This window comes from Artemia sp. Qi Xiang Cuo, chromosome 12, assembly GCF_049724085.1.
Source record: "Artemia sp. Qi Xiang Cuo chromosome 12, ASM4972408v1, whole genome shotgun sequence".
NCBI classification, from domain to species: domain Eukaryota; kingdom Metazoa; phylum Arthropoda; class Branchiopoda; order Anostraca; family Artemiidae; genus Artemia; species Artemia sp. Qi Xiang Cuo.
The window spans coordinates 29,605,477-29,619,753 of record NC_142805.1 but is presented as its reverse complement, the minus strand read 5'-3'; the positions used below and the strand labels follow the sequence as shown (position 1 = coordinate 29,619,753).

Sequence of the window (14,277 nt, the reverse complement as noted above, 5' to 3'; positions counted from 1 at the left end):
TTAATCTTAGTTTGCAGATTCATCTTTCTATTCTTTCAATTTTTTTTACTATGAAAAAAAAAACACCATACACCTTGGCTGTTCTACTTTTACATCTTCTCTGGATCCATCACCCTCATTTTTACCTTACTATTTGATACCATCTTCCCCTACGGTCCTTGCTTTGTTCCTTAGGACACAAACACTCAAAATAATATATGTAAATAGGGGTAGGGCATTCCCTGATTAACTCCTGATTTTGCACCAAATCAACTACTAACCTTAAATCATACAGCAAGATTATTTTCATACACAGCACTAATTATTCTAATATACTTATATGCTATAGTATATTAGGATAGGATCTTCAGTAAAGCTTTTCTATCAACTGAACCGAATGCCTGTTCAAAAATCTATAAGACTGAGGACTAAAGAGGTCTGATGATGCAGACACTTGTAAATTACAAATCTAAGAATAGATGTATCCTCTCCCCTTTCTAAAAGCATGCTGTTGCTCTCTTAACACCGTATCTACAGTATCTCTTAGTCTAATAAGCATCATCACAATTAGTGACTTGCTTTCTACACAAACCATACTAATGTCTCTGTAATTACTACAATCACTCTAATCAATTTCTTATGAAGGTGTTTTATTACAGTTTTCCTGAAATCACAAGGTACTCCCCCATACTCAAAAACCCTACTCATAATTTTCAGTAATGTATCTCTAATTTTGCAACCACCAAATTCAAACACTCATTTACCACCCTACCAGCACCAAAGGCCTTCTTATTTAATCATTTTAGTATTATCACTAAGTTCCTTTGTCATAACAAAGTTGAATAAAATAAATTCAAAACTTTTTACTATTTTTCCGTCTACCTTGTTTCTTCTGAATTGCTTTGATTTTTTTTTTATTCAACTTATTCATGACAAATCAATGCTTGTGAATTACATAACTTTTACAAAATGGATTTATAAATAAAAAGTAGGTTTGAAACCAATGTTTTAACCCTTTTTTATATCTAAAAACTAAAGGAAAAAATTATAATGATCCTTAGAAAATTATCATATTCAGGGGTCCAAAGAAGGCTTAAAATTGAATTTGCAATAAAAGCAATTATTATATTTGAAAGAGTTGAGATGGCAAGGACATGTTTTGCAGATGAAGGATGACAGGTAGCCAAAGATCATCCTTTAAGGCTAACCATAAAGTAGGTCACCCCCAAATTGAGTGGGAAGAGGTCATAAGAAGGAACATAAAGGAAATCAAGTTTTTTTGGGGAGTGATCCTGTTTTTTTTTATCATGGGTTGTGGACCTGGCACTAACCTCTACATTTAGGCCAGCATTTGGTTGTAGCTAAAATCAAATACTGTTAACAATACCAACAAAAAGACCCCAAGAAAGCCCAAAAACAGAACAGACAAGTGTGCTGCTTGTAACCATAATTTGGATGAAGAATCAGCTGCAATGAACTGTGATGTTTGTAAAAAGTGTTTGTGTACTGATTGCCTAGATGTAAGTGAACCTGAGTACAATCTTCTCACAAAAATGACCAGGCGCTTGGGCTGTGAATGGAAGATCCCAGTCTGCAAAAGTAGCACCAGATCTGGTATTAGTGAAGCCCAAATTCAGAACATTATCAGTAAGATGCTAGAACCATTTCAGCCCACTATTCCTGATGTGCAAAACTTAGACACTAAGATCAAGGAAGCTGCCAAACAATATGCTTCTGAATTTAAAGCCAAGTTACATTTAGACATTGACAATAAATTCACAGATATTGAAACAGGTGTGGCATTGTTAGAGCAAGCATCTGGTTCCCAATCTGATCCTAATGTGCTTTGTAAATTGGTTGAATCTGAAGTAGAGTCTTAAAAAATAGTAAAAAAGAGAAAAACAAGGATTATACAAGCCAGGAAAAAATGTAGACTAAAATGCAATTGTTTTGGTCAAGACCTCTGCTTGACCATCCTCAGTGCACAATAATAAAACAAAAATTACTAATAAAAATCCAAGGAAACTATGAAAAATATACAGGCTATATAAAAATACTTTTTTGTTTTATCATGATTAGCCAGTGTGGTCTCAGAAATTATTAAGTTTATATAAGTATATGAGTTCCTGCAGCATGAATACAGTCTCCAAAATGCTAGTATTTCCAATGTGCACTGATTGATAAGGTCTAACAAACCCCTGGGGTTGGCACAAGTACCCAAAACCACTCTCCTATCATGTTCTCTGTTGCTGACTTTAGAAAAAAAAAATGCCAAAATCTTCTAAAAAAACGAGAGCTGGACAGATACAGTTCTATAATGATGTTTCTAGGGCAGACTGTATCAGAAGAGCACAACTCGCAAGAAACTTTGTTCAAGACAAACAAATGCTGAAGGAGATTTAGTGATTCAGGGAATGCCAACCCCAGGGTGTTTGTCTGCAGTCTGCAGCATCAGCTGCAATGCAAATAAACTATCTACTTCCCAGTTGCCTGTATATAGCCCTTGTTCTAGTGTAGCTTTTTTAAATGTTAGTACCAGTGTTTCGACGCAAGACCACACACTTCTAATTCTGATGACCCTGTGAGTTTTCAACTCAATGCTGTAAATGATAGTGATGGATTGTCAAGCGCTAATGCTCATAGCACAAATGGGAAAAATATTGCATTGCAAGTTAATAAATAGTGCAAGTTGTGCAAAAAAAAGTGCAAGATGTTTTTAGTAATGTGGACTGTTTAACCTCAGAATTGCAGGAAATTGAGTGTTCAGCATCAACCAGTAGGGTGGATGTTTATGCTTTTTGTGAAATTAAGCCTAAGCAGACAGGTATTCACCTGAATGACACTCAAATGCAGTTACCTGGATATAATATAAAGAAGAAATTATCAAAAATGGTTTTTTAAGGCTAAACAACAATACTGAAAAACACACAAAGCAAATATTTCAAGAGGACAACTGCCTCTCTTCTTCAGTGCCAACAAAATAATATATTTAAGGAAAATGCCAAAAAAGACAAAGAAAAAACCAACAGCAAACATGGAAAGTCAATGTGAAATAACAAAACCGATAAATACCAAAATAAAAGATGAATAAATTCAATAAAAGCCAAAATTAGAAGAATTAAAACCTAATACCTAACAACCATAAAGCAAGTCATTCACCAATATCCACAATTTGCACAAAATCGAAAAACTTAAACTTTGCTTTTGGTTTTTTGGCATTTTCCTTAAAAATATTTTTTCGTTTGCACTGAAGAATAAAGGAGGCTGTCCTCTCAAAATATTTGCTTTGTGTTCTTTTCAGGATTTTTGTTTGGCCTTAAAAAAACCATTTTTGATTGTTTCTTCTGTATATTATGGTATGCAAATGTATTTTAAGAAATTATCTCTTTAAGAATTATCTATAGTTTAAGAAATAAGATGGAAGAAGGAACTCACTTAAGGTAGGAAACATTGACATTAATTCTGATTATGAGCCATATGTAGAACAGGTGTTTATAACTGTTGACCTGCCTTGTGATCCTTTGAGAATTGGTTGCATATATAGAAGCCCTAGTTCCCCCATTCTTAAAGATTCCTTCCTTGTTTTAACAAATACAATAGCAGTGAATACCAATATGTGCTGGAATTTGGTTGTGGATTTTAATCTCCCATTAGTTCAATGAACAAGATAGTTGTGATCACTCCATAAATGACTCTGTTCTGCTTTTTCTTGAATGTCTAAAAAAACATTCTCTGTACCAGACTGTAAGTTTCCTAACTTGATACAGGAATAGCCAAATTCCTTCATTGTTAGATCTTGTTCTAGTTAGTGACCATGAGTCAGTCCTAGGTGTAGCACTGTTACCACCACTTGGTGCAAGTGACCATACTATTATAAGTTGTAGGTTTAGACTATGCCCAAAAAGATTTTTATTTAGAAAATGTGTGTAGCCTAGGCAGATTATTGTCTAATCTTAAAGGAACTAGCAGAATCCAATTGGTCCTTAATTGCTACAAAGAGTGTAGATGATTCATGGCATCCCATTAAGAGTTTATTACTTGATGTTGTCAATAGATATTCATCTACAAAATGGATAAACAAACCAAAAACCCTCCTATTTATGTCAAAGGAATAAAAAATGGCCAGGAACATTGAGGCCAACCTTAGTGATGCATACAAATATGTCAAAAAGCTTATAGACAAGGATTTCCTAGTTGACATGATTTTGCTGGACTTTGCAAAATCATTTGATAGGGTATGTCACAGGAGACTGAATATTAAGCTATAAGCTATTGGTTTACTACAGAAACTATTGACTAGGTGATGTTTTTCCTTAGTAATAGAAAACAAGCAGTAAAAGTGGTTGGGGAAAATGGACAATCATTTCTCTCTGATGTTGTTTAAGTGAGAAATGGAGTACCTCAAGGCAAAGTCCTTGGCCCAACTTTATTTAATATTTTCATTAATAATTCACCTTCTAACATCAAAAGTAAAATAAGCCTTAATGCAGACAATTCAAAAGTAATTGGTTTAGTTGAAAGTTCAGAAAAAATAGAAACCATTCAAGCAGACTTGGACTTATTTACTTGCTGGGCAGGGACTTGGAAGCTGAAGTTCAATATCCACAAATGTAAGATTATCCACTTTTGTAATAAAACTCACAACACCAGTACTTAATTGAGTCAATGGACAAAACAAGGCAACCTATTGTCAGTAGTTGTGCTGAACATGATCTGGATCTATTAGTTGATGAAAAGCTAAAGTTTAGTTTGCATTCCCGGACTGTTGCAGCAAAGGCTGGTCTGACTCTAGGTATATTTAAGAAAACTTTCAGTAGTCATTCACCCTCAGTTGTTTCAAAGCTTTATAAAGGTTTAATTTGGCCTAAGCTCAAGTTTGGTATTTGTATTGCCAACCCAATTAATAAAGCTGACCAAGAAACTCTAGATTCAGCTCAAGAGGCATACAACTAAATGTACCCTAGATTTTGATGACATTCCCTACCTCTCCTAGCTTGAAAAATTGAATTTATCATCACCGACGTATTGCCAAAAAAGAGGGGATATGATTGTGGCATTAAAACTTCTCAACCATAAAAAACTTATCCCAAGTGTTTTTCAACCAGAAGTCTCTTCAAGAACAAGAGAACATGATCAAAAACTTTTCAAGAAGTTTGCCAACACAAGGTTATGTAGCAAATTCTTTTCTAGTTGGGTGATGAGTCTATGGAACTTGTTAGGACTGTTCAAACTATCAGTTGACATGGAATGGTGCAACAAGCCATGCCAATTAGTTTGGAACTCAACTAATCAGTCAGCACACTTCCTTCACTGACTGGTGACTACAGGATCATCCTGTTGCTGGCAAGTGCAATTTAAGGTAGAAATTTGGTTATTAGGCTAGAGGGGCAGAAGGTAGGAACATGAATAAGTCAGCCTGGATTGCAGCTTAAACTGGGCTGACGTCCACTCCTGAAAGTTTGGTTCATTTTGTGGCTAAAAATTCTTCCAAGTTAGCAATAAGTTACAAAACAAGAGATTGTTACCATGCAAATGTAAAACTGAAGAAAACACGCACCCAAATTTTGAATTTAATTTTACATGTGTGGTGTTATCAGACTTTGGGTAGAAGGCATAGCCCAAACCGGCGCAATCACTAGCCCAAAATAGCAAATCCTATTATAGGCCTATTATAGTGCTATTACGGGTGAAGCGAGGAAAAATACAGTCGATATATCAGATAACCTACACATAACTGTAGATAAAAAGCAGAATAAGAGCCGAGTGATCGAACGAAATTTACCACCCTTCCACATATGCTTTTGTAAAATTGACTAGTAATTTACTGAAAGCAAAAATATATAGAAGCAAAAAGGCAAATTATTTCTTACACACTCGGTTTATTGCATACATCCCATGATCTTATTGAAAAACCCTGTTAAGTGAATCTAAAAGAATACCTTGTAACAAACAGAAAATTCACCTCTGTGCTGTTTTGTTCCAAGCTTTTAGCATACCACTGGTGAATTTACCAGATAAATATGATCTTTAGGCTTGGGGGCGATAATTGATAATATTGTGACTGCTCTATAAGTTGCTGTTTTTTAGCAGTGAAAGAGAGACCCTTTATTTTTTTGAAATCACTATAAGACTAAACATTTTTAAAATGACACAAGTGAAAGGGTGATAGTTTTGTTCATTTAAGTTTCAATTTTGCTTTATCAGCTAATTTAATCCATTAGACCTATACACTTAATTATTAAGCATTATTAGGTATTTAATCTTTATCCAGTATGTTCAAAGCCTAGGGTAAAAGAAAATGAAACTGAAGACCCAATTACAGAAAGGTTTATTGTTACTCAAGGTTAAAATAGGTGTAAGCTTAAGACATGTCAAAAGGGTTTAGGAAATGTTAAAGATTTATACCAAGACCTCAAAACTCCAATTTCTTCAACATCACTTGAATTGCTGCTTTCCTCAAATTTATACATCGAATTATTAAATCTATTATTTGAAAAAAACTACGTTTTCTAAAGAGTTAAAGAGGCTGAGTTACAAGGTCGAACCTTAAAACGTACAGGGATTAGGAGGCACAGTTGGGGGGCTGCCGCCCCCAAACCCCCGCTTTCGCAGCCTTTAAATAAAAAAAAAATTTAAACTGAAAGTAAGGAGCGACATTAAATCTTAAAACGAACAGAAATTATTCCGTATATGAAAGAGGCTGTGCCCTCCTCAACGCCTCGCTCTTTACGCTAAAGTTTGACTTTCTCACAACTCTTTTTTTAAACAATAAAAACTTTAGCGTAAAGAGCGAGGCGTTGAGGAGGGCACAGCCTCTTTCATATACGGAATAATTTCTGTTCGTTTTAAGATTTAATGTCGCTCCTTACTTTCAGTTTAAATTTTTTTTTATTTAAAGGCTGCGAAAGCGGGGTTTGGGGGCGGCAGCCCCCCAACTGTGCCTCCTAATCCCTGTACGTTTTAAGGTTCGACCTTGTAACTCAGCCTCTTTAACTCTTTAGAAAACGTAGTTTTTTTCAAATAATTTCTGCACGTTTTTGTACAGTTTATTACTTATTATTGCTTGACTAACTGTTAGCTGATCGTGTCAGGAGTTAAAGTTGGGGGCTGCCGCCCCCCAAACCCCCCGCTCTTGAACATTCTTGTGTTAAGGCTTTTAATTCCTGAATACTCAAATCACGTCGTACAGGGTGCCTCCTAATCCCTGTACGTTTTAAGGTTCGAACTTGTGACTCAGCCTCTTTAACAGCCCCCCAACTGTGCCTCCTAATCCCTGTACGTTTTAAGGGTCGACCTTGTAACTCAGCCTCTTTAACTCTTTAGAAAACGTAATTTTTTTCAAATAATTTAAAAAAGAAAATGAGTTTATTTTCAAAGTATATAAAAAAGTTGATCTGATGGTGAATCGAACACGAGTTTTCCGCCTGAAAGTCTGAAGTCTCAGTCGCTGGACTATACAAACACAATAGTAATTGTTGTTTAGCAAAGAGAAGGTATTTTCGACGCAAGCAAAGTCCCAAAAATCTTGATATGTGGTTTTTGGAAAACAGGGAAGGAGTGATCAGATTGAGCTGAAATTTCGACGATAAGCTCCCAGGCCCCAGGAAAGCTTATCCTCTAAATTTCAGCCCGATCAGACCCCGTTAAAGGGGTGGTTGTGGAGGGACAAATTAACATGGGCTTATATAGGAAAACGAGGTTTTTCGTCAATGTAAATTCGGGGGATAATTTTTTCGGTCTGAAAATATCAAAAGGCCCTAACAGGTCGAATTCTGCTTCGAATGAGTCCTCATTCAACCGGCTCCGTGGCCAACTGTGGCCTGTTGGCGTGGCTAAGAAAAAAAAAAAGAGATGACACTTAAGTGGCTATATTGGGTTTTTTGAAAACAGGGAAGGAGTGATCGGATTGAGCTGAAAATTCGAGGATAAGCTCCTGGGCCCTAGAAAAGCTTAACCTATAAATTTCAGCCTAATCAGACAACGTTAAAGGGGGGCTGTGGTGGGAGGTTCCAAACTTCCGGCCCAGTTTACCCCATGAAGATAAAGTCGGAGGAGGATGAAATTTTGCAAGTTTCTTAGTTTGAGCTTGGGCTACAAAATGCAATTACCGCCGTCTCTCTGCGACCTCTAGGACCTGAAATCGCTTAACATTGTGGTGGGTCGCCTCTTTATAGAGGCACAAGTGTGCCTCCTTGATGAAGCATGGATATTAATGGAACAAAGGTTTTTTTTATCAGATTCCGTCCCAAGAAAAACATCCTCTAATAACTAAAATAGACAAAAGCAACTGAAAAACGATTCTGTTTCTAACTTTTGTTTTGACACAATTCATGACAAAGAACATGCGCTCCACGAAAGCGTTTGATGCTGGAAGAGAAAGGAGGTCGAATAAAGCAGAAGCACGCTCTCTACATGAAAACTCACCGGCAGCATTTGTGTAATATCATACAGTGATCCAGAGTTGTTCAGTTGACACGGAAGTGTCTTTAGCTGCAACCACAAACCAATTTACAGACAGAAGTCTTCGCCAAGTTTTTCTAATTTTTTAAATTCTAATTCTGGTCAGAGACCAATAGAAAGATAGGCAGTTGATCAAAGTCATGCCTACTTTGGCTTAGAAATTTTTCTGGGGAAAGGAGATACATGGATGAAAGCAAGTCAAAGGGGGTGGAACCCTTTGTTTTACCTCCTCACAGAGTTTCCTAACAAATCCATAGCATGGTCTCTCAAGTTCTATCTTCTACTTTCCACCAACTTTAGAGTTGTTTAGCATTCGACGAAAATTTGACCCAAGATCGGCGTTTTTGAAAGTTTGATTTTGTCTTCTGTTAATGGTATCTCAAGCAGTTCAGACACGGATATCTTTTTTGAACTTTCAGCTATTCTGTGAAAAAGTTTATTAATAAATGCATCAAAGCCCCTAAAAAGTTTTGCAAGGTCTGCTGAAGTCTGTTGAGAAATCAAGTTCATATGCATGAACTCTTTTATGAGAGGTTAAAGAAAGGTCAAGACAAATAACTGGTCTTGTCTTCATACATCATAGCTAGTGTTTTGGCTGTAAAGCATCGTTCCTTTAAGGGACCTCGTTTGAAATGAGATTTCAATTCTCAAAATTGGTCTAGGATCCGCTCTATTGCAACGCCACGGGAGGTCCATCATATAAACGATAACTTTACCATCATTTTTGGCTCATTATCACCAGTATTTATCAAAGACTAGCTTTTTTATGCTTCTCTCCTTAAAGGACTCTTGGAAAACCAGTTGTGTGATTTCTGATCAAGAGCTTGAAGTTTGTAGGTAGGAATTTGGCTACAGCTGAGACATAGAGATGAAGAGATTGGCATATAAACCTCACTATAAACAAGCCAGGACTGTATGTTTTTAACTTGGTGTTGAGAGAATAATGAGCCCCAACCATATTACTTGTCCCATCACTCCCCAGACCAGAAAAGTTCTCCAGCTTCAGTTTTAGTTTCTCTTTAATTAATGCTTTAGTCCCCCCATATACAGGTTTTCGGCTGTGGCACTTACCACTTTGATCATGACCAAAAAGTGGGTTACTATCCTCTTCTTACAGCTAATAAAAAGAAACGAATGCAAACAGCCATATACTCGTAATTCCAACGTCTGTTGACTCATCCAGGATAAGGACATACTTTCTGGCAGAACAGTCTTCAATGATTTTGTCCAATAATGATGGTGGATTCACATGAACAATAAGAGCAATGCATTTTATTTGATGAAGCCTCAATACTTCTGGTGACTTATTAGTTGCTACTGATTGCTGCCTTTTTATTATGATGTTTATAAGCTTACTAAGATGGTCCACTTGTTGGGGTATCCTTCCTGTTTTTTTTGTTTTTCAGATAAATCACCTGTTTTCGTTTCCGTAATTACATCTGCTTAGATTTCCCTATAGTATTATTTTAAATGATAAGTTGAAGTCTTGTTGCTAAGCTATATTTAGTTTTGCAATGAGTAAGCTTTAAAGCTAAATTCTATTTTTGACTTCCCGTTCTGGGCCATTGAAAGATAACATTATTCAAAAGAAGCCTGGGATTTGAACTTTAATTTAGCGGATTGGCCAGGGCGAATCTAAGGTCCACTCCTACACAAGGTTCGTTGTATAGAACTAGTGATTTAGTGTTTAATTCTACATTGAGACCCCGTTTAGGGAGTCTGTTTTTTTTCAGAATTGATATATGTGTGTTTTGTCAAGTGACCTTTGCAAGAATGCAAGTAAGCTATTTTCTTTGGCCGTGTGAGATCATTTTTCCAGGAACCCAAGCAGGGCAGGAAAAGAGTTAGCGAGAAATACCGTCACTAGTATAATGACAGGGGGGCCCCTTTACCATTCGAAGAAACAGTTAGAGATATTAGTGGTGACCCAGAATGTGGCACCTGTGGCCAACAGTGGTTGTTCAACCATTGATCACGTAACCATACCCCGGAGCAGGGTATACCGTAATAGGGTATTACCATACCCTGAATATATATACCACAGTATAGAAATTATAGGCAGTATGATCTTTCCCTATCTCACCCATTATAAAAACCTGGACTGAGGAGCGAGTGCTCCAGAGAAAGTAGAAACATAAGCGACATTAGATCTTTTCACGGGTAGACAATTCAGATTTCTCTTGAAAGCAAAACTTGGCTTCAACTTTGGAACAATAAATTTTGAAGAAACTGATTTTAGACTAATTTATTCCAATACACATATGAAAATCGGTAATTAGTAGTGCAATGTTATTATTAGATTTTTTTAGGAATTAAAAGTAGGTTTCAAAGTCTCAAGTTGGTTTCAAAGGTATTTTGAGAAAGTTTCTGCCAAAATACGTGTTCCAGGGTAATTGGACTGCTGATGGCACATCAAATGAGAGGAGCCGTTTGTACGCGTTAATGCAAGAATAAGTGGGAGGAGTTATTTGTTCGTACCAAGAATGAAGAGCCAGAAATTATCTGTGGTAAACTTACTGCTATATCTTTATACTGTGATATATACATTGTAATAGTTGTGGTCGTGAGGCATTCCACTCCAATAAAGTGGTGCCAGCACCATTTCCACGCCATTATTTGATGGCAGTGTTAATCATATTATAATATTTGTGGCCAGGCGTCTTTACATTACAATACGTGGTGGCAGCCATTTAAGGAAAGTTATCAGAAGATAGCTAAAAGAACACATTTTCTGGAAAGACGATTTAATTTAGCCTACACTGTAGCCTATTTTGGGTACATATAAAAATGATGGGAAAAAGACGGAATCAATTAAAAAGATTACGAAGATCTGAATGGGCGTTGCCTAGTTAGAATAAAACAAATTTTGCGACTGTATGACACAACTAATTAGCATGCAAAAAATAATCGGCAAATTGAGACGTAACAATTTTTCACGAGAAGACCAGAAGTTTGACATTTGAGAAATTATTTTCATGTAGATGAAAGAAGTATTTTGATGTTAGCTGAAGTTTGAGATAATAACGGTCAGAGATAATATAGATATGGAACGAACGGATTCAGAAAAGGAAGTAAGAAGATATAATAACAGAAGGAATCAAAATAGTCGGAATAGAAGGAGCAGTGTGGAATCAAGATCCAGCAGGGGGTCACGAAAAGTAGTCATGTAGATATGGCACAATATATATTAAATTTTATGAAAGAAATAGAGGAAGATAGTAGGGAAGCCCTTTCGAGAAGAAGAAGACTCCGGAACGAGATTTCTGAGAAATTGATTTGCATAATCCGCGGGGAATTATTGATCAACGAAGGGGAATTAAGAAACAATATGGCTTCTTTGATCTTTAGGTCTGAGGGATAAATGGTCTTTTGTGACGGAGATAAATTAATATTCTATTTTTAAATATGGCTTCTCTGGTCATTAGACTTAGCGATAAATTAATATTCTATCGAAACCTTAATAGTGTAGCTAGGAACACCTATGAGATGAAGAAATTAACGCGGGAAATGGTTTCCTAGGAATTTCAAATGTGACAGCGCAGGGATGCCGAAACAAAGGAACACACAGAAATTACTCTTAGGGGATTATTTGGGCGAAACCGTTTGAGACATTTTAGAAGATGATTTAGGCGAAACCATTTGAGACATTTTAGAAGATGATTTGGGCGAAACAGTTTGAGAGATTTTAGAAGATGATTTAGAAGATGATTTGGAGTGAAACTCTGTGGTCATTATAATACACAAGTTCCATTTGAACAGTGTTATGAGGTCCCCTACCCCAACCCCAAAGGGCCCCCCTACCCAAACCCCAAAGCGCTCCCCCGGGCCCCCAAATCCCCCCAGAACTCCAAGGCCCCCAAAGGCCATCCTCTGGATCCTGCTCCCTCAGAGCCCCCAAAGAGCCCCCCTTGCCCCCGGGCCCCCTCCACCATCCTACTATCCTCTCCTCCCCTCCCCCAAGGTTGGTGTTTGCAAGTCCAAGTGTTTGTTTTTGTTGGTTTGTATATCTAAAGTTCATGTCTTTCTCTGTTTGTATGTCTGAATCTATTAGTTTGTATGTCTGGGTTGGTGTTTGCAAGTCCAAGAAATTGTCTTTGTTGGTTTGAATATCTAAAGTGTATGTCTTTCTCTGTTTGTATGTCTGAATCTATTTGTTTGCATGTCTGGGTTGGTGTTTGCAAGACCAAGAAATTGTCTTTGATGGTTTTAATGTCTAAAGTGTCTGCCTTTCTCTGTTTGTATGTCTGAATCTATTTTTTTGCATGTCTAGGTTGGTGTTTGGAAGTCCAAGAATTTGTCTTCATTGGTTTCAATGTCTAAAGTGTATGTCTTTCACTGTTTGTACGTCTAAATGTATTTGTTTACATGTCTAGGGTGGTTTTTGCAAGACCAAGAATTTGTCTTTGATGGTTTGAGTGACTAATTTGTCTGCTTTTCTCTGTTTCTATGTATGAATTTATTTATTTTTATGTATGGGTTAGTGTTTTCAAGCCCAAGAATTTGTCTTTGCTGGTTTGAATGCCAAAAGTGACTTACATTCTCTGTTTGTATGACGTAATCTATTTTTTTACATGTCTGGGTTGGTGTTTGTAAGCCCCAGAATTTGTCATTGTTGGTTTGAATGTCTAAAGTGACTGTCTTTCTCTGTTAGTATGTCTGAATCTATTGTATGTCTGGGTTGATGTTTGCAACTCGAAGAATTTGTCTTTGCTGGTTTGAATGCCTAAAGTGCCTGCCTTTCTCTGTTTGTATATCTGAATCTATTTGTTTGTATGTCTGGGTTAGTGTTTGCAAGTCCAAGAATTTGTCTTTGCTGGTTTGAATGCCTAAAGTGCCTGCCTTTCTCTTTTTGTATATCTGAATCTATTTGTTTGTATGTCTGGGTTAGTGTTTGCAAGTCCAAGAATTTGTCTTTGTTGGTTTGAATGCCTAAAGTGCCTGCCTTTCTCTGATTCTATGACCGAATCTATTTGTATACATGTCTGGGTTGGTGTTTTTAAGCCCAAGAATTTGTCATTGTTGGTTTGAATGTCTAAAGTGACTGTCTTTCTCTGTTTGTATGTCTGAATCTATTTGTTTGCATGTCTGGGTTGATGATTGCAAGTCCAAGAATTTTTCTTTGCTGGTTTGAATGTCTAAAGTGCCTGACTTTCTCTGTTTGTATATCTGAATTTATTTGTTTATGTGTCTGGGTTGGTGTTTGCAAGTCCAAGAAATTGTCTTTGTTGGTTTGTATGTCTAAAGTGTGGGCCTTTCTCTGTTTGTATGTCTGAATCTATTTGTTTGCATGTCTGGGTTGGTTTTTGCAAGTCCAAGATTTTGTCTTTGATGGTTTGAATGTCTAAAGTGTCTGCCTTTTTCTGTTTGTATGTCTGAATCTATTTGTTTGCATGTCTGGGTTGGGTGATGCAAGTCCAAGAATTTGTCTTTGTTGGTTTGAATGCCTAAAGTGCATGCCTTTCTCTGTTTATATATCTGAATCTATTTGTTTGTATGTCTGGGTTAGTGTTTGCAAGTCCAAGAATTTGTCTTTGTTGGTTTGAATGCCTAAAGTGCGTGACTTTCTCTGATTGTATGACTGAATCTATTTGTTTACATGTCTGGGTTGGTGTTTGCAAGTCCAAGAATTTGTCATTGTCGGTTTGAATGTCTAAAGTGACTGTCTTTCTTTGTTTTTGTGTCTGAATCTATTTGTTTGCATGTCTGGGCTGATGTTTGCAGCTCGAAGAATTGGTCTTTGTTGGTTTGAATGTCTAAAGTGCCTGTCTTTCTCTGTTTGTATGTCTGTGTCTATTTGTTTGCATGTCAGGGTTGGTGTTTGTAAGCCCAAGAATTTGT

At 36.7% G+C, this 14,277-nt stretch overlaps 1 protein-coding gene across 3 annotated transcripts in view; it reads right to left on the bottom strand.

The window, feature by feature from the left end:
* Positions 1 to 6,460, bottom strand: part of LOC148945986 (ribonuclease H2 subunit A) — a 49,076-nt gene extending 42,616 nt beyond the window's left edge. The window contains exon 1 of one of the 3 annotated variants that reach the window (XM_089098512.1): positions 6,391 to 6,460. In XM_089098512.1, the coding sequence (XP_088954638.1) occupies positions 6,391 to 6,449 (59 nt within the window). In that variant the 5' untranslated portion in view covers positions 6,450 to 6,460. Of the gene's footprint in view, positions 1 to 5,504; positions 5,564 to 6,384 lie in introns of those variants that run through there. The other 2 variants (XM_089098514.1, XM_089098513.1) reach the window with 2 other exon arrangements.
* Between the last annotated feature and the right edge of the window lie 7,817 nt (positions 6,461 to 14,277).